The sequence below is a fragment of the Globicephala melas genome, chromosome 3 (assembly GCF_963455315.2).
Source record: "Globicephala melas chromosome 3, mGloMel1.2, whole genome shotgun sequence".
Taxonomy (NCBI): domain Eukaryota; kingdom Metazoa; phylum Chordata; class Mammalia; order Artiodactyla; family Delphinidae; genus Globicephala; species Globicephala melas.
Window position 1 is genome coordinate 160,675,556 of NC_083316.1, and position 20,621 is coordinate 160,696,176.

The 20,621-nt window shown below is 45.9% G+C and overlaps 1 protein-coding gene across 5 annotated transcripts in view; it reads right to left on the reverse strand.

Annotated features, from left to right (window-relative positions):
• Window positions 1-20,621, reverse strand: part of PBX4 (PBX homeobox 4) — a 38,249-nt gene that overhangs the window by 16,575 nt on the left and 1,053 nt on the right. For 4 of the 5 annotated variants that reach the window (XM_060296958.1, XM_060296956.1, XM_060296955.1 and 1 more), the window contains exon 2: window positions 9,387-9,460. In XM_060296958.1, the coding sequence (XP_060152941.1) occupies window positions 9,387-9,460 (74 nt within the window). Of the gene's footprint in view, window positions 1-9,386; window positions 9,461-15,675; window positions 15,777-17,875; window positions 18,013-20,621 lie in introns of those variants that run through there. The other variant, XM_060296957.1, reaches the window with a different exon arrangement.

Genomic DNA, 20,621 nt, shown 5'->3' on the forward strand with positions numbered 1-20,621 from the left:
TGTATGCCAAGCCCATAACAGGGTTGGGACACTCTGCAGGCACGCCTGTGCTTTTGCGGGTAACAGATGCTGCATGAAATTAACACACAGGATACTTTCAGTGGATGGCTAAGCCCTAAGAAGAAATCTGAATAGGGTAACAAATGCTGCAAGAAAGTGCTGCTTCACAAGAATCTGTGTACTAAGGCCTTAAGCTATGGGCCCCCAACTGAAATCCATCAGTTCTTGATTGGTTTTTATAACAGCTTCATTGAGAAATAATTCATGTGACATACAACTCACCCATTTCCAGTGAAGAACTCAGTGGTTTTCAGTACATTCACCAGGTTGTGCAACTACCACCTAACTTTTTCACTACCTCAAAAAGAGACCCTGATATTGGCTCGGTGCTTTGTGACAGCCTGGAGGGGTGGGATAGGGAGGGTGGGAGGGAGGGAGACGCAAGAGGGAAGAGATATGGGAACATATGTATATGTATAACTGACTCACTTTGTTATAGAGCAGAAACTAATACACCATTGTAAAGCAATTATACCCCAATAAAGATGTTAAAAAAAAAAAAAAAAGAGACCCTGTCCCTGTTAGCAGTCACTCCCCACTCCCCACCCCAGCCCCTGGCAACTGCTAATCTCTTTCTCCCTCTTCCGGACATTTCACATAAATGGAACCACACACTATTGTGGACTTTTGTGTCTGGCTTCTTTTATTCAGAATAAAGGTTTGTTTTTTTTTTTAATTGAACTATAGCTGATTTACAATGTTTCAGGTATACAGCAAAGTGATTCAGTTTATCTGTATCTGTATCTATATCTTTTTCAGATTCTTTTGCATTATATGTTATTACAAGATATTGAATATAGTTCCCTGTGCTATACAGTAGGGCCTTATTGTTAGCAGAAAGTTTTTTTTTCCTTTTAAAAATTTTATTTATTTATTTATTTTTGGCTGCGTTGGGTCTTTGTTGCTGCGCATGGGCTTTCTCTAGTTGCGGTGAGTGGGTGGCTACTCTTCGTTGCAGTGCACAGGCTTCTCACTGCCGTGGCTTCTCTTGCTGAGGAGCACGGGCTCTAGGCGCGCGGGCTGCAGTAGTTGTGGCACACGGGCTCAGTAGTTGTGGCTGGCGGGTTTAGTTGCTCCGCAGCATGTGGGATCTTCCCGGACCAGGGCTCGAACCCGTGTCCTCTGCATTGGCAGGCGGATTCTTAACGACTGCGCCACCAGGGAAGCCCTAGCATAAAGTTTTTAAGGTTCATCCATGTTGTAGTTTGTGTCAGAAAACTTCATTCCTTTTTATGGCTGAACAACAGGCCATTGTACAGATGGACCACATCTTGTTTCTCTAGTCATCATCATGGACATTAGATTTTTTTCATAATCCTTGATTTTCTATTTGTCTGTACTAATCCACCTGTCTGTCCAACAGAACTTTCCCAATGATGGAATGTTCTAGATCTGCACTAATATGGGAGCCACTAGCTACACGTGGCTACTGATTACTTGAGATGTGGCTAGTGTGGCTGAAGAACGTCTTATTTAATTATACTCGATTTTAATGAATTCAAATGCAAACCACCCCTGTGGGATGGGCCACAGTCAATAGCGGCAGAGGAGCTCTGTAGGCTGATCAGAATCGGAGGCTTGATTCATGAGTCACCTGGAGCCTGTGGAGCCGAGAAAGGACACTCCAAGCAACCTGAAAAATAACCCTCCAGCTCTAGGAGATCCGCCGCCTGCGCGGCCACAGAGAAATACCGCACAGGGGTCTCAGCCCCAGGGCCAGCCAAACACAAAAGGAATCTGAATTCTGGAAGAAGTCACACATTGGCCCGAAGGGTAGTCGTTGGACAGACCCAACCAGAAAGCTGAAGCTACTGATCAAGATGTTGCAACTGCAACAGACCTGAGTGGCAGAGGAGGAAGGGAAACAGAGGTAAAAAAACCCCGCTGGATTACTTATGCCTGAGAGCTCCCAGCCAGGCCCAGGAACGGTGGTGAGGAAATAGGAGGGCGGTCCTTTGTGTGAGAGTTATTACATCCACTTCCCCCACGGCAGCTGCCCGTGCTCCTTGGCCCGAGAGCAAGGCTGGTGAGGCTGGGACTTCTCGCTCCTCAGAAACAAAGTGAACCCAGGACTGACCAAAGTGAGGCACAGATGCGTACTTGAGGCCAGCACAGGGGACAGTCACAGCTTGGAGAAGACGGAGGAGGTCCCTCGATGTGAACTTCCCAGGACGCCTGGCGGCTCTTCAACGCGCTGCCCATCTGCAATCCCAGATCCAAAGGTCTTTACGCAAGTTGGCATTCAAGTGAATTTGGAGGCAGAGCCTGACCCACACCAGTGTGTGCGACCGTTCCTGTTCTGAGGCTGTCACTGAACGCAAGGCTCTGCCTCAGCTCTTGTCAACACCACATACGTAAAGCCTAAACAATTCTGAGTTCTGTAACGCACCCAGCCCCAAGGGTTTCAGGAAAGGGACTGCGCCAGTATTGGGTCCTCCCAGCTAAATTCAAAGCTCTCTAAAAAGGGTTTATTTGTTCTCCTCAGGACAGCTCCTCCAGATACCAAGAAGGATGGCTGTTTCAAGGGAAGGATTCGGGAGGGGGGTGTACTCCTAGGGTATCCTTGGTCTTCAGAGACCGCGGCAGGCAGCACCACCCAGACACCACACAGAGGAGAGCACAGGTGGAGGGCCTGCGTATCGACCCTGGAAGATGCACCCGTGTCCTTCCCACAGGCCGGAGGAGGCATCGGAAGGCAATTCCTGGAACTCGTGGGGTAGTGCTTCCAGGAACATTTGACAACACGGTTTACGTGGAGGATGGCTTTCTCTTCAGGATGATACGAATGATAAGCCTTGGGTTCTAAGTCAGGCCCCAGACACTCAGTCTTCCTGAACCCCGTAAGCTGTACAGGATAAAGGATTTCACTTAATAGGTATCAGTCACCAGAAACAGTTCTTCACTCAACAAAAATATAAGGTGTGTACACTGTGTGTCAGGTACCAGGGCAGTCCTAGGACACGGCTCGTCCTAGACCCTGCACTCACCATTGGAGACAGATTGCAGAGGCTAGGAGCCATCATGGGTGCAGTGAGTGCAGCAGATGCACAGACAGTGCCCGGGGCCTGTGGGTGCAGAGTTCCCTCCCTGAGCCACAAAAGGGTGTGGAGGGGCAGCACGCAGCCTGGCTGTGGGTTACGGGGGTGCAACCCTCTCTCCGGAGCTTCACTCTGCTCATCTGTAGAACAGGAGTGAAGTAACTGTCTGTCCCGGGCCACTGGAAGTTTGGGGTAATGATGCCAGGACTCGCGGAGCTCTCTGGCTGTGGCCCACGCTCCATCGATACCTACTGGGCTTTTAAACACTCTGCGCAGGTTTAGTGTTTACCCTGAAGGTCTGTCGCAGACACTAGCTAGAGGGAAATGTGAGAAACGTGGGTTAAATCAAGAAGCCAACGTGCTATCTCCCAGTGTGGGCACCCCAGGAGGCTCAGCCTGCAGGACCGCTCATCGGGCAGAGGCCCATGGGAAGCTGGTGCAGGATCATGACCCTGAATAGTTTTCTTTGGCCCAAGACTTGGTCATTCCTGGTCATGGGGTTGGGGGAAGCTGAGGCAGCACTGAGATCTCATTTACTTTCCTCGTGGTCCATCCTGGAGACTGTAAGGCCTGCGGCCCATGTGCTGGAAACACAGTGCTTCCATGACTGCACTTCCTACTGATATGAAAAGACACCTGGCCACGCGGAACTTGACATTTAGGCAGCTCTCGGCAATTGTGATGGCCAGTGCTTTTCAAGGCTGAGTGGTGCTGCCCCATCCCCGTGCAGCCAAATGTACCAGGCACCCTGATGTTTGAGCCAATCAGTGGAGAGGAAGCATGATTTTATGAAGAAATGCCCAGATCTGACGCACGGCCTATGCTCTGAGCCCTACAGCCGCCTTGGGATTCAGCCTGGGTGGAGTCAGAAGCCCTGAGTGTAGCCCTTGCCACCTGGGAAGATGGGACAGGGCAGCGGCGTGGGCTAAAACGGACACCTCAGCCTGTCCTGATGGCAGTAGGTCTCAAACCTTTCATTTTCTCCTGAAACTGCTGAGTTTGAAGCTGACTGACAGCTGTGTTCACATATGGACATACAGAATCAGATGAAGCAAAAGGAGAAGTGCCCAGACAGCGCACACCCACAGCTCTCAAGAAGCAGTTTCCCCAACAGTCCCAGCATCATCTCACTAATGGGGAAAAGGTCATCAAGAACTACAGCTTCCTGAGACAACAGCTGATTAAACTACTTTGAAAAACTGCTTTTCATTACTACTAAATTCCTTACTTTGCATAGCTAAGTTGTCAATAAAAACCTCAAGGGCCCACACACCCAAGGAGCTCTGATGACAGAGCCAACTGCTGAGGGCAGTGGGGATCACCTGCCCCCGCCAAGGGCTGTTTTTTTCCCCCTGGCGGCAGGTGGGAGCTGGCAGGGGGACAGCACACCTCAGAGAGAGGCAACAACACGGTAAGTTTTTATGATGGTGATCAACATCATACAATTCAACGGTCCTGAGGAGCATGTGACCGTAGCCAATGTCTCCAGGGGATGGACACTGGCGTGTCCCCCATGGGCAGTTTCTTCCAGCTCACAGGACTCGCGGGTTGTGCTCGTTCAGCTGTAGGAATGCTGCTTACCTGTTTCACACAGGGCACTGAAGGGAGTGCTGCGAGGGGCTAAGGGCAAACTTGTTTAAACCCCCAAAAAGCCCAACCTTGTTTACTAGAAGTCATAATATCTGCTCCCCATAATTTAATTAAGGAACAGACAAGACAGGCCATTAGACATTCAAACACCTGTGAGAGGCACCTGAGCAGGAGCCTAGTGTGGGACCTACAGGGCAAGGGGCCGTCCGCAGAGGGTGACCTGGCTCTGGGCGTTGGAGCCTAAGGGAAGCGAGGAGGGCAGCCAGTGGGAGCTGGTGGGGGACCCGGGTCAGGGGCTGAGGTGGTGAAAAGGGATGCACGTGAGGGGGGTAGGGAACGACTGATTAAATAAGTAGAAGTACTGAGGATGATGGGAGCAGGGTTCTTATTGTCAGAGAAAGGAGTTACCAATCTAGAGAGAGAGAAAAATAGAATGAACCCTGTGGTGCTGAACCAGAATTAAAGACACTGAAATGAGGGAATTCCCTGGCCGTCCAGTGGTTAGGACTCGGCCCTTTCGCTGCCGGCGCCCGGGTTTGACCACTGGTTGGGGAACTAAGATCCCATAAGCTGCCTGATGCAGCCAAAAAAAAAGATACTGAAATGAGCTCATGGTTTTCAATATATGCAGATACAGTAAAAACAGACATGAATGAGTCTGTGTACACATATATATGCATCGCCCGCAAATACTCCTGAGCTCTGTGCCCTGAGAGTGACCAGAGCAGTACCACCTCAGTAGTAACGAGCATACCCGGGACCAAGAACTACTCTAAGTGGAGCCAGGGCTCCTGGAGAAATGGCTGACCCCGGGCCGGCAGCAGAGGGGAGAATACGAGCCTGGAACATGTTATGGCAGCAAGGAAGGGAATGCTCAGAGGCTGATGGAGACATGTCAGAAGGACATGAGCCAGCTTCAAGGGTCTCACGCTAGCCAACGCGGGGACAATTTGAGCGTCGAAATGAGTGATAATAGTAACTGTGATAAAATAAGACTCCATGCATTCCATGAATCTATACTGACACAAAATACGAAAATGAATAAAAGGGAAATTGAATGAGGGATAGTCTCAGAGTAACTCCTACAGAATACTTATTACAAAGGGAAAAGGAGCAACTTTAAAAAGGAGGAGTCTGGCAGACACTATCTCACTTGAGTGATCAAAGTTCAAGTCATCAATAGGGGACAGAGCAAATGTGGGCACCACTGAGCAGCCTCTGTGTGAGACGAGGCGTTGCTTCATTTTGAGGATGTGTAGCAGAAATCTAATCATGAGGAAACACCAGATAAACCCAGATGGAGGGACTTGCCTGTGATCTTCCAGATGGTCAAGGTCATGAAAGTCAGGGAAAGACAGGGGCTTGTCACAGATGAAACAAGACCGAAGAGATGTGATAACTAAACGCAACAAGATTTTGACCTTTTTGTCCTTTTCTATAAAGGACATTATTGGGACAACTGACAGAGCCTGAATGAGATCTGCGGATTCCATGGTGGGTGGGGTATCAGTGTTCCCTTCCTGACCGTGACAGTTGTCCTGTGGGTAAAAAGGAGACTGTCCCCGTTTGTTGGAAACGCACTCAAGTGCGCAGGGGTCACGGGGCATCGTGGCAGCAACTTACTCTCTAATAGTTCGGGGAGAAAATGTATTTGCGTGTTCTTGGAACATTTATGTGAATCTGTGATTGTTTCAAAATAAAAAGTTAAACACACACAAACAAACCTATGAGAACAGACATAGACCACTCAAACTACAGTGGCTTTGTAAACCAAATGGGATATAAGCTTTTGGGTTACAGAGTGCATAGAGGGTAAAAGAATTAGAACAGAAATATACCCCATGCTGGCTCTTATGAGAAAGGAAAGTGGTGGGAAAGATAACAGATAAAATGTTGACTTCTACCTGGGTTAAGGAGTGACACCATGAAGATCCACAATGAGATATTCCTTTGAAATAATATGATTCCCAAAATCTGCTGTCATCAAACAGAGTCTTTCAAATACAAACAAGTGTAAAAGGATATCATGTCCACTACAATGGGATACCACTTCGCAACCAACGGGATGGCTATTATAAAAACAAAACAAAACAAACGCAGAAAATAACAAGTGTTGGAGAAGATGTGGAGAAATTGGAACCCTTGTGCACTGCTGGTTAGAATGTAAAATAGTGCAGCTGCTGTGGAAAACAGTCTGGCAGTTCTTAAATATACAATTACCATGTGATCCAGCAATTCCACTCCTGCGTATATACCCCAAATAACTGAAAGCAAGGTCTCAAACAGATATTTGGGTAGCTATTAGCATCATTATTCACAATAGCCAAAAAGTGGAAACAACCAAATGTCCCACAATGAATGGATAAACAAAATGTGGTCCATCTATATGATGGAATATTATTCAGTCATAAAAAAGAAGCAAATTCTGATACATGCCACAACATGGGTGAACCTTGAAAACATTATATTAAGTGAAATAAGCCAGTCACAAATGGACAAATATTGTATAATTCCACTTATATGAGGTACTTAGAGCAATCAAATTCATAAAGACAGAAAGTAGGATGGTGGCTACCAGAGGCCAGGGGAGTGGGGAATGGGGAGTTAGTGTTCAGTTTAGGAAGATGAAAAAGTTCTGGAGATGGATGGTGGTGACGGTTGCACAATGATGTAAATGTACTTAATGCCACTGAACTGTACACTTAAAAATGGTAAAGTGGTAAATTTTATGTTATGTATGTTTTATCACAATAAAAAATGTTCCAACTGTGTGTGTGGGGAAATATCACGTCCTTACAGCATTTGGGTGAAACAAATGTAGGTTTAAAATTGAATTTCTCTTTCAGTCACCAGATAACTACTGGAGGCTGGCACCACACCCATAGCCTTATATGTAAGAACTCACACAGTCTTCAGTAACCGTGAGCTAAGTGTTGTCACTGTCCCCAGGTCACAGAGAAGGACTGGGGACAGAGGAAGTTTCAGTCACATGCCAGGGTCATGGAGCCAGAGGTAAAGCGGAATTCAGACCCTTTCACTGCTCTCTGCCACCGTCCATGTCAAGTACACGTCAATCTTGCACCAAAACCGTGTTCAGAAATAAACATACTTTTGTACCACATACGTGCTTTCCACAAGCCCCAGCATACTCAAGTGCTACGCTCCAAAGTGACACACGACATTCAAATAATTGATCTCAAGAGACCAACTCACTCTGGACTTCCCTGGTGGAGCAGTGGTTAAGAATCCGCCTGTCAATGCAGGGAACACGGGTTTGAGCCCTGGTCCGGGAAGATCCCACATGCCGCGGGGCAAGTAAGCCCGTGAGCCACAACTACTGAGCCTGCGCTCTAGAGCCCGTGAGCCACAACTACTGAGCCCGCGTGCCACAACTACTGAAGCCCTCATGCCTAGAGCCCGTGCTCCACAACAAGAGAAGCCACTGCAATGAGAAGCCCGCACACCACAATGAAGAGTAGCCCCCGCTCGCTGCAACTAGAGAAAGCCCGCCACAGCAACAAAGACCCAATGCAGCCAAAAACAAAAAGAGAGACACCAACTCACTCTAAAAAATCAAGTGACAACCCTTCTCTGATGATTTTGGTTTAAATGATGTCTTCACCATATTTGTGGCTTCTCTTGTAAACCATCTTCAAATTGCTATTAACCTTGACCAAGTGATCAAGGTCAGTGGTCCTATCAGTGATAGGACTTACTGACAGCACATACCTCCGACACGATGCACTGAGGACACAACGTTGCTTCTGTGCGATTCCTGCCACAGATGCACAACCTCAGTCTAATTATGAAGAAACAACAGACGAACCACACTGAGGGACTCTATAAAATAACTGAGCAGGTCTCAGCAAAAGTATGAAAGCCACGGATGATGAGGAACAATGGAAGAAACTTCATAGATTGGTGGTGACTAAGGAGACACGATGACTAAATGCAGTGTGGGATCCTGGACCAGAAAAAGGGCATTTAGGACAAAACCTGGGGAAATTCAAATGGGACTTGTTGCTCAGTTACAGAGCATTGTACCAACATCAATTTCCTGGTTTAATCACTGCACTATGGTTCTGAAGGTGTTGCCATTAGAAGAAGCTGGGAGAAGGGTATACTCTCTGTACTAATTTTTCTTCCTTCTTTTTAAAAAATTAATTAATTGAATAATTTTTGGCCGCGTTGGGTCTTTGTTGCTGCGCGTGGGCTTTCTCTAGTTGCAGCGAGTAGGGGCTACTCTTCATTACGGTGCACGGGCTTCTCATTGCAGTGGCTTCTCTTGTTGTGGAGCACGGGCTCTAGGCGCGAGGGCTTCAGTAGTTGTGGCTCACGGGCTCTAGAGTGCAGGCTAGATTTTGATTATGATTCTACTTTCCTAATTCTGTCATCTCAGATCCTTTTGTAAAACAACTGAATGCCACAATGGCTCTGAGGTCTTGCACCTAGAATGCAGCTGCTTATTACTCACTGGCAACAGTATTTCTCTAGTTACAAACTGCAAAATAAATGAGTGTGATACACCGGAAAGCAGGGCTCTGACAAAGCAGAAATGTACCAACTGAACCATCGCTGCCAGAGAGGGATGTGACGAGCAAGATGGTCCACGACGCACGTTAGGGCTGAGCCAGGACCAGAGGTGCGAGGTTGTTGTGGTCCTGATGCCACACAAGAAGTGTCTTCTCAGCGGCCTACCTGCCTTTTCCTTGATCTCACAGGGCACACTGAAGAGAGCAGGCTTCATCTGATGACAATTCAGAGCATGCTTTCTGAAAGAGAGGTGACAGAGGAGCAGGTGAGAAGGAGAAGAGTCATTCTGTGCATGAGAGTAATGATCCTCTATACTGAGTCTGCCAGGTCTGTTGAAAAACCCTCTTATGAAAGGACAGAACCGTAGCATTTCAAATGATCGAGCTTCAAAATTGTCCACACAGCTAAGAACTAGGTCAACAGGTTTTCCTTCTTCTAATCCACCATTGCTTATTCTATTCATGAAACGTTGCAAGTTTTCTACTGTGGTTACATTGTAGTTGTGTACTTCGAAAAGAACATCAGGATTAATGTTCCTCAAAGTATGTTCTGCTGCTTGAACTTTACTTAACCCTGCTTGATGAGGTTGGAAGAAAAGTCTATTCATATTGGCCAGTTCTACCGTGTCATAGTCAAAGAGTAGCAACTTACCAATGCCACATCTTGTCAGCATTTCAGCAGTCACACTGCCAACTCCACCAACACCTACTATTGCTACAGCAAAGGTACGGATTTTCTCATAGTAGCTTACAATTCCCATTCGTTTCAATGCCATCAGGCGGCATCTCCGCCGCTCCCGCGGGCCTCTCAGCCCAAACTGCATTTTAAAAAGATCACTGTGGCTGCTCTCTGGAGACTGGGCTGGAAGGCAAATATGGAGCCAAGGATACCAATCTGGAGGCTATCACAGCTGGAATAGTCCAGAAATGCTGTTGGCTTAGAGTTATGGTAGTAGACATAAAAAGTAGATAGATCTTTGGTTTGGGGAACAGAATCAACAGGACCTCCTGATAAACTGGTGTAGGGTTTTAGGGAAAGAGGAGGTTCTAGGATAACTACTAGCTTTAGGTCTGAGCAACTGGATGGATGGAAATATCATCAACTTCAACAGGGCAGACTGGAGGGCAGCAGGTTTGGGGGAGGAGGGTCTGGAAAGGAGGGTTGTACTTTGATCAGGTTTCACCTGAGATCCCTATGAGCTACCCAAGAGGAGGTATCAGGTAGGCAGCTGGCACATGGACATGGACTCAAGGCTGGAGATAAACAATACAAAGATGGAGTCCTGGGCATAGAGATGGCACTTTAAGCCACAAGACTTGAGGGAATCACTATAGGACAATGTAGACAGAGAGCGGCCCAGGCCCCAGCCTTAGGCATCTGTACGTGTAGAGGTCAAGCAGATGAGAAAATCCTGCAGAAGAGACTGGGACCCAAACTGCCAGTGGGGAGGGACCAAAAACAGTTTCAAAGAGAGAAGAGTAATCTGTGAGAAATGCTTCTGAGAGGTGAAGTGGGAGAAGAGACCTTGGATTTAGCAACATGGAGGTCACTGGTGACTCAGCAGAGTGAGAAGGTTGGGAGAAGGTGGGTGGAGATGGGAGAGGAAGTGGAAGTAGCAACCACAAACTCTTTGACACTTGATCCCAAAAGAAAGTAAAGAAATGTAGCAAGTGCTAAAAGAAAGGGTGTGTATTAATCATGTTTAAAATTTTCTATCTTTTATGATGCTTTGACATCCTGGGGCCGGGAGAGACTGCCCTTCCCAGGGCTAACTAAATCCAGATATAGCAAACAACTTGCCTGAGAGCGTGCCTTTCATATGCAAACTCAAATCCAAAGGCCACACTCCCAATACCTCTTTTATCTAACTCTCAGCACCAGTCAACATGCCTACACACACCCCACACACCCCCACACCCCCGCCCCGCTTCCCTGGTGGCACAGTGGTTAAGAATCCACCTGCCAATGCAGGGGTCACGGGTTCGAGCCCTGGTCCAGGAAGATCCCACATGCTGCGGAGCAACTAAACCCGCCAGCCACAACTACTGAGCTCGTGTGCCACAACTACTGAAGCCCACGTGCCTAGAGCCCGTGCTCCTCAGCAAGAGAAGCCACGGCAGTGAGAAGCCTGTGCACTGCAACAAAGAGTAGCCACCCACTCACCGCAACTAGAGAAAGCCCATGCGAAGCAACAAAGACCCAATGCAACCAAAAATAAATAATAAATAAAGAAATAAATTTAAAAAAGAATACAAGGAAAGAGAATGAAGTCGGCTGCTCTGCTTCTTAAAGGGGATTCTAGGATGATTATTCCCAGGTCAGCTTCCTGCTTATAAAACATCTTACTTTCGATACAGTATAAAGCACCTTTGAATGAATACAAAGTAACTTCACAGAATGTTTTTGTGGTTTATTATGAAAAGTAAACAAATGTCTAACCTTTAAGCATGTTCTTGGCCTAGAGGTGATCAAGCGGCTGACAGCAAACCATCAGTGATTACATAAAGTACGACAGACTACCTCATTCATCAAAGGGGATGAACTAATTTCTGTGACAGACATATCCTAAGGTGACCCCCACTGAGTATAATCCTGTCTCCTTGAGATTGGGCAGAATCTGTGACTTGCAAAGTGGCAAAAGTGATGGTATATAGTCTGGCAAAAGTGATGGTATATAGTCTCGCCCGTGGTTATGTTACATTATGACTCCACCTTAGTGGACTGGGGAATGTCACCTGCTGGCCTTGAAGCCAGCTGCCATGTTGTAAGAGGGTCGGTAATGGGGAACCGCAGGCAGCCTCTTGAAGCTGAGAGCAGACCCCCAGCTGACAGCCAGCAAGAAAACAAGAACTTCAGTCCTGCAACTGCAAGCAAGGGTTCTGCCAACAACCCTACGAGACTGGAAGATGATCCTGAGCTTCAGATAGGAACACAGATCAGCCAACACCTTGACCGAAGCCTTGTGAGACCCTGAGCAGAGGACCCAGCTCAGCTGTGCCCAGATTCCTGCCTGTGGAAACTGAGATCAGTTTTAACTGTTTTAAGCTGTTAGGTTTGTGGTAATTTGTTACATAGTGACAGATAGCTGAGATAACTGAACAGATTGTAAGGCAGTGAATGGGGACTGTGGGGAGAAAAAGAAGGTCTGTGCTCGCACCTTTAGCAAGTACCTGACATGTTCTATGCAACCAAGTATCTACATTAAAACAAAACAAAATGTTAATGTTTATGAAGAAGCAAAATTCCAATGAATGAGAAATCATAAATCTTTTAAATAAATAAAAGAAACTTCCGAGGATAATCTAAATTAAAAAACAAATCTGCGAATATCCTTTTAAAACCAATGCTAAACAAAACCAATCTGTAACAAAACTATTGAGAGTCACATAGAATCATGCCAGAAAATGAAAGCACACAGCTTTATCATCCTCCAACCCCACTTATTCAATATTTATAGGACAAACATTTATTGAGGCACTAGTATATACCGGTCACTGTATAAGGAGAAAGGAATGTGGGAATGAATAGAACGTAAGTCACATCCTGGCTTCTACTAACTGTGTACTGTAGCTTCTAATTTTAGCTGTAATTTACTTTTCCAAATTATGGAAAAATCTGCTTTCCTGAACAAGGTATTATTTTATTATATTTATTTATTTTGGAGGTATTTATTTATTTACTTATTTTTTACTGAAGTATAGTTGACTTACGTTACATTAGTTTCAGGTGTACACCATAGTAATTCAATATTTGTATAGCTTATACTCCAAACAAAGTTATTATAAAACATTGACTATATTCCCTGTGCTGTACATTACATCCTTGTAACTTACTTATTTTATACCTAGTAGTTTGTACCTTTTAAGCCCCTTCACCTATTTAGCCTCTCCCCCAGCCCTCTCCCCTCTGGCAACCACTAGTTTGTTCTCTGGATCTGCGAGAGATTTCTTTTGTTTGTTTGCTTGTTTCATTTTTTAGATTTCACGTATCAGTGAAAACATACACTATTTGTCTTTTTCTATCTGACTTATTTCCTGAGCAAGGTATCATTTTAAATTACTGAGGAATTTGATTTAGAGATATATTCAGAGATCTTATCCTTTAGAATAAGATACTTCTTGAAAAAGCTTCCCTGAGAGTGGCAATGATTCTAATACCTCAACAAAAGATGAAATCAAATCCCCTTAATTATTCTCATTTCTAGAAGGATTGTTTTAGCTGACAAATCCAGTCACCTCCTGGAGACAGACCTAGGTAAAGAACAAAAATTAGAAGACATGTTTCCTACCCTGAGGAAATCAAATCTTGATGGAAAACCTAGAAATTCACAGAGGATGCCAAGCTCCAGAAAGGAATGCAGCCCAGGAGACAGACGCCCTGGCATTTTAAAATAAGCTTCTTTGTAAAAGTAAAACTGGGAAGAATCAAACTGTTGTGGGTAACATCAGTCATCTGTAGAGTCATTCTAAAAGCAAACCTACAAACAATGAAACAAAAACAGCTAAGTAAATGGGGGTTGAGAATACGTACTGATACCCAAATTCAACCATAAAAATTATTAGTTATTTTAGCAAAATGAAGCCTTGGATCAGGAGGCAGTTTTGGCAACAGGAAACGAGGATAGTTATTTAATACAACACAAGAAAAACTCTGCAGGACTTGAATGAAATGCAACCTTTAAATGGAATAAATTTAAGTCTGTGAAAATCTCATTATGATGTCCTTATTTCCTAATCTGCCCATGGATTGGTCACAATCAACACTATTGTTAAATTTCTTACTCAAAACCACAGAGAGATGAAAATCTCTCCTGAGCAAAAGGTGAAATGGCTTCTCACTGCCTGCTCCAAAAAACACAAACCACTTAGCAAGGCATTCGAGGCTCTTCACCAGAGTCCTGCTGACCTTCTCCCCCCTCCGAACTTGGGGAAGTCCTACTCCTCTGTCTAGTCCAAGACTCTAATGGGTTGGCCTGTCCTAGCCTGGATTTCTTACTCCCTCCTTTCTTCCGTTTAAAGCATTTATCACGCCTGGCCCGGACATGATGAAGGCCTCAACTTACTCATTTCAGAAATTCCAGGCCAGCACCATACTTGGCACACTAACTGAGCAAAGATTTGTTGAACTGAACTGAAGGAAAGGTAGAGGCTAGAGATGTGACACTAGCAGAGTAGAAATGAAGAGTTTGAAAGCAGAGCTCTAACGTCTCTAGACTTAAGTGGGGCAAGTGGGGAATCAAAAACTAGGGTGAGAACTGCTAGGTTCCACAGCCAAAGAAGGGAGCAGAAGCCAGAAGCACACAGGGCTCGGCTGGGGGCCCCTCTTTTTGGTCTCGGTTCTAGGGCCGAGCCCACACGGGGCACTCATCCACTCTAGGAATGAAGGGAAAATATTAAGGGGTTTAATAGTGCATCATGACAAGAGAGACAATCAAAAGGGATTTTGGGCTTCCCTGGTGGCACAGTGGTTGAGAGTCCACCTGCCAATGTAGGGGACACGGGTTCGTGCCCTGGTCCGGGAAGATCCCACATGCTGTGGAGCGGCTGGGCCCATGAGCCATGGCCGCTGAGCCTGTGCGTCCGGAGTCTGTGCTCCACAATGGGAGAGGCCACAAGAGTGAGAGGCCCGTGCATAGCAAAAAAAAGGGATTTTGCTCTGATCCTAGATAGCTTCAGGAAATTGTTTTAAAACCAACAAAATCGGGACTACCCTGGTGGCGCAGTGGTTAAGAATCTGCCTGCCAATGCAGGGGAGATGGGTTCAATCCCTGGTCTGGGAAGATCCCACATGCTGCGGAGCAACTAAGCCTGTGAGCCACAATGCTGAGCCCGCGTGCCACAACTACTGAAGCCCACGTGCCTAAAGCCTGTGCTCTGCAAGAGAAGCCACTGCAATGAGAAGACTGCGCACCGCAATGAAGAGTAGTCCCCGCTCAATGCAACTAGAGAAAGCCCGCATGCAGTAATGAAGACCCAATGCAGCAAAAAGTAAAATAAAATAAAATAAAATAAAATCCAACAAAATCCAACTCTTAGGAAAAGCACACCAAGGACAGCAAGAGTTTCCTTTGGCACTAGACAAAGCCAAGCTAAGCATGTTAACCCAGGAGCAGAGCTAAAACCTGCAAGCAGTCTAAGAACACAGACTGCCAGGCACCAAGTTGACTGCTATCTACAGAACCTCCTTAAGGGCGATGAAAAAGAAAATTTCAGCTCTGAAATTTTACTTCCCGGCTTTGGACTAATAGATCCTCTCATGCTAATGCTATCTGGCTTTAGGAAATTCCAAACCATAAATTCCTCTTCTGACCCCTTGCATTCTTTGATGGGCGTGCTGAAAGCTCAATGCTTTCTGACATGCATTAATGTACATACTTCTAGAGGTCTGTGTTTCCATATTTAGTATCCCAGAGGTACCAAGACGAGGGGCACACCATTCACTTGACAGTACATACCTTGCCATTTGAGTAAGTTTTAAGGATAGTCAAACTTATGTCATCATCTCCTTTTAATATTCGGAATTTAATCCATATTCCAGGTAAAGTCTGCAGAAATACTGGAGGAATGAAGAAAGTCATGCAAATTTTGACGAGTAGAAAATACCTAACAAGTCATATATGTAAAAATCAAATTTAAAAAAAGTTCAGAGAAATCTTTTCTTCCTAAGGAAAGCTATGGAGGCCCTAATTACAATATCTGTTATGTTGCCCAAAGGCCAACCTCTAAATATACTCTTTTTAGTTTCAGGTTCACCACCGCATATGCCATATAGCTTACTCTTAACACATGTATAATAGTGACCATTCTCCATCATATTTTTATTCGTTATATGTAAAGTTTTTTTGCCCTAAAGACCCTATTACCATTCCCCAATGATCATTTTCTATTACACTCAAGTTCTACAAACTAACGCAAAGTTGAGCTATGGTTTTATAGACCATGTAAAGGAAATATAGAAACAACCCTGGGACTTCTAAAACTTGATTTCCTTAGACTGAAAATGTAAACAGACCCTGAAACAACAAGGTCCCATGGCCCCAGATCAAATGTTTCATCTAGAGAAAAAAAAATCAACTGTTTTCTGATTTTTATTTGTTCATTTCTAATTTTCTTTCTATATTAAATAGACAAAACAATGCTAATATGTGACCCTTGTGATTAATTTAAAATCTCTTATGCCCACAAACACAACTTAGGCTCAAAAATAATTTCCATTTGTCAGATTAACCATCTACTAGGTAAAATGATTCATGAAAATTGAAATAAATGACACGCTATCATCTCCACTCTTGAGAGTCTGACCTCTCCAAGTGTGGTCTGAGATCAGCGGCATTGGCACCCTTGGGAGGTGGTTAGAAATGTGGACTCTTGGGCCCCACTGAGACCTGCTACATCAGAACCTGTGCAATAAGATTTCTGCAGAGATCTGCTGCAGGTCCAGCTAAGAGAAGCATTGCTCTAGAACACTGCTGTCCAGAATTTTCTGCAATGATGGAAATGTTCTCTACCTGCATTAAGATGGTAGTCACATGGCTCCTGAGCACTTGAGAGGTAGCTAGTGTGACTGAGGAATGAAATGTTTGATTTAATTTTATTTTTAAAAAACATTTATTTATTTATTTATTTAGGCTATGTCTTAGTTTGACCCGTCTTAGCTGCGGCATGCAGGATCTTCGTTGTGGCATGCAGGATCTTTAGTTGTGGAAAGTGGACTTCTTAGTTGCACCATGCATGCAGGATCTAGTTCCCCGACCAGGGATTGAACCCGGGCCCCCTGCATTGGGAGTGCAGAGTCTTACCCACTGGACCACCAGGGAAGTCCCTGAATGTTTAATTTAATTAATTAATTAATTTGTGGTTGCGTTGGGTCTTTGTTGCTGCACGCGGGCTTTCTCTAGTTGTGGTGAACAGGGGCTGCTCTTCGTTTTGGTGAGCGGGCTTCTCACTGCTGTGACTTCTTTCTTTTTTTTTTTTTTTGCAGTACGCGGGCCTGTCACTGTTGTGGCCTATCCCATTGTGGAGCATAAGCTCCGGACACGCAGGGTCAGCGGCCATGGCTGACGGACCCAGCCACTCCGCGGCATGCGGGATCCTCCCGGACCGGGGCACGAACCCGCATCCCCCGCATTGGCAGGCGGACTCCCAACCACTGCGCCACCAGGGAAGCCCGCTGTGACTTCTTTAGCTGCGGAGCACAGGCTCTAGGCGTGCGGGCTTCAGTAGTTGCAGCACGTGGGCTCAGTAGTTGAGGCAAGTGGCCCTAGAGAGCACGGGCTTCAGTAGCGGTGCATGGGCTCAGTTATTGCGGTGTGCAGGATCTAGGGCATGTGGGCTTCAGTAGTTGTGGCTCGCAGGCTCTAGAGCGCAGGCTCAGTAGTTGTGGCTATAGTCTTAGTTGCTCTGCAGCATGTGGGATCTTCCTGGACCAGAGATCAAACCCGTGTCCTCTGCATTGGCAGGCAGATTCTTAACCACTGCACCACCAGGGAAGTCCCCTGAATGTTTATTTTGATTCATTTTAATTTACAGAGACATATGGCAAGTGGCTACCTCCTTGGACAGTGTAGCTCTCTAGAGCATCTTCATGCCCTTGCAAGCAAAAGGTCAAGAACTGACCACAACAGCTAAATCTGCCAATCTGGCAGCACAACCCACCTGTCGTTCCAACATGCAGAATGATTTGAAGGGCCAGTCCTCTTCAGCTGCCTCTTCCAGATCATCAGGTCTGGAGCCCAGGTCTCCAGGACGACACTGTTGACCATTCTGCTTCCTTTTAAAATCAGGTTTTCAAAACTCACCCCTCAGCCTTCCCAGCTCTTGAGTTTTCACACTGACTTGTTAGGAATCTCACTACTAGACAAAAAAGTGAGTCCACCACTAACGAAGGGCAGCTTCCAGGCCCCAGGACACCTGAGGCCTGAGGATTCTCAAAGGTGTGGTACACAAGCACACTGTCAGGGGGCATGGTTAGGAGGGGACCCAGAGATTGCACCAGATTTTCAAAGGGGTCGATGATTCAAACACTGGTTAACAACTCTAGGAGGGGGAAGAACTTTGGAACCTGAGAGTCCTGACAGAGGAGCCCTCAACCCTAGTCTGATAACCTTATAAACACTTCATAAAGGTATTCAAAAGAAGCAAAGGAAACAAATCTACGTAAACTTCAACATGTTGTAAAATTTATTATTATAAAAACTAAGGCTATACATGATAAGAGTGACATACTCAGAAAATCCTTGGCAAACAAGAGAAAATTTCCTGCCTTCCCGGTCCCATATAAGAAATGAATGAGAACGTGATCAGTGAAAGATCCAACTCAGAAAACACAAAAACTGTCCCTCTCTAGGAAAAGCTCAGGGTGTCACCAAAGAAGTTCAGAAGATCATTCAAGAAGACTAGTTACCTATCACACAGGAAATTTCCAGCTGACGTGGGCTGAATTTCAACCAAGACAGTGCATTCCAAACTCCCCAGTGTCCCTCTACTATCTGTGTAGCCAGAAGGAAGAACAATACACAGTTCACTATTTGAAGACTATTCAGCTATAATAACAAAATGAATTACACCCAAGTATGTGGAGCTGCCTTCCTAATAACGTAGAAAGGTGTAAGAAGGAATCCAGGTTTAAGGAGAGTAGGTGTGCTTCCCTTCTTTAAGCACGTGGTGACAAAGCAGGTTGAGAAGGCCTCAAATCTGAGATGAAAAATTCTTTTCTTGCTAGCCAGCTGAGCTAAATTGACTCCAGGGGCTCTTAAGAGGTTGGCAGCGCACAGAGATGAAACCGTTCTCTCTTGTTTCAGAGAGAGGGCAGGGTCAGAAAGACCTCACCAGTTGAAGTGAAGCCAAAGGCCAGGGAAGCCAAAGGCCTCACCCAGTTGGCTGATCAGGAAAGACACAATCTGCTTCCCTGCCCAAGCTGATAATCTACCAGGCAGCAAGGTTTACTATGAGGAAAAGACCCACCCAAGCTGTGTTTTCTCCAGAGTGGAGTAAGTGGCCCGCCCACTTGAGGACTGAAGACTGGTGTCTGGACTTGGGTGACTTTTAGGGCCTTGAATTTATCTAAAGGCTATGCAAGGAGTGGGGCAGATGTGAAGCTTCCAAAGTCTCAAAATAAAAGCTCCGGGGATCTTTCTACCTCAGGAAGAAACCAGGAATCAGCTACCTAACAGCTACGTTGTAAGGCAAGTGTAATGACCCCCTGTTCAGTTTCTTAGCCTTAAAAGAAAAGCGACTCTCTTTGAGAACAGCAAGAAGAGGTGACTGACTGCATTCCATTCTAAGCCTACCTAGGGGAGTCTAGAATCTCAAGAGATTGTTACAAGAAAAAAGTAGCAGCCTTGGGGCAGTGCAGGGTGACACACGCCTGAGGAAGGCCACATCTGAGCAGAGTTCGCTCCTTAAGCAGCTCCTGGCCTAGAACAGAAGGAACACAGGTAGCTCCACATGCACCCAAAGCACTGCTTCTGTGGTTCCTGGGTGTGAAGAGCCCGTTTTCCCCCTTCCCTAGCTCCTACCAACCCTTCCAGAATCTAAGTGCCACAAAACTTTACTGAACGCTAGGTGCCAGGCATTCTGCACAGCCCTGGGAATACAAAGGAAAAGTACAACAATGCCCTTGCTCTCACACTGGCTTAGCGGAGAAGGCATCACAGAAGGTCACCCTCTCCCGGCCCAGCTCTTTTGTGCCAGGAATTACCTCTACTCAGCACACTCCTATTATGATGACTGTTTATGAGTTAGTCTCCCACACATCTTTCTTCTGAAAGAGCTCTGAAAGGGCAGAGAACATCTTAGCCATCTTGGTTTCTGGAGCACCTAGCACAATGCTCCAGTGGTGTGCGGTGGGGTTATGTGTGTGTGACACTCTTAACTTTCCAGATAGAGGCCATGAAACTGTGGAAAGAGTCGACATTCCACAAGAAGCAAAGGCAAGAAAGTCTGAGGAATAAATGCCTGCCATATCCACCTTTTACTTGCCTCCTCCTTTCCTGGGGCTGCTGTTCACCTGGCTTTGTAACCCCTCCTCACTAGAAGGTTCTAGGCACTGCACAGTCCACACCACTACACCCTGGTCCCATCCACAGGGACCATCCCTTACCCTTAAACAAGTCCCATTCAACAAGACCTCATCCTCCAAAAGGATGTCATTCTGTGCTTTGCTACCTTCTAACAATTCAGGCAGGGCCCAAACACAATGGGCTGCCTTGCGAAGCACATTTTACCAATCCTGGCTCACTGACAAGCGGTGGGTGGAGGTTAAGTGGGACAGGTGGTCTTAAAACCACTGTGATTTTCCCACTGCAACTGAAATAAAAGCCAAACCCTTTCCTGAAACTTGGCCCCATGTGATCCTGGTTCCAGACTCTCTCTGCTGTACTGGGGACTTTCAGTCCCTGGC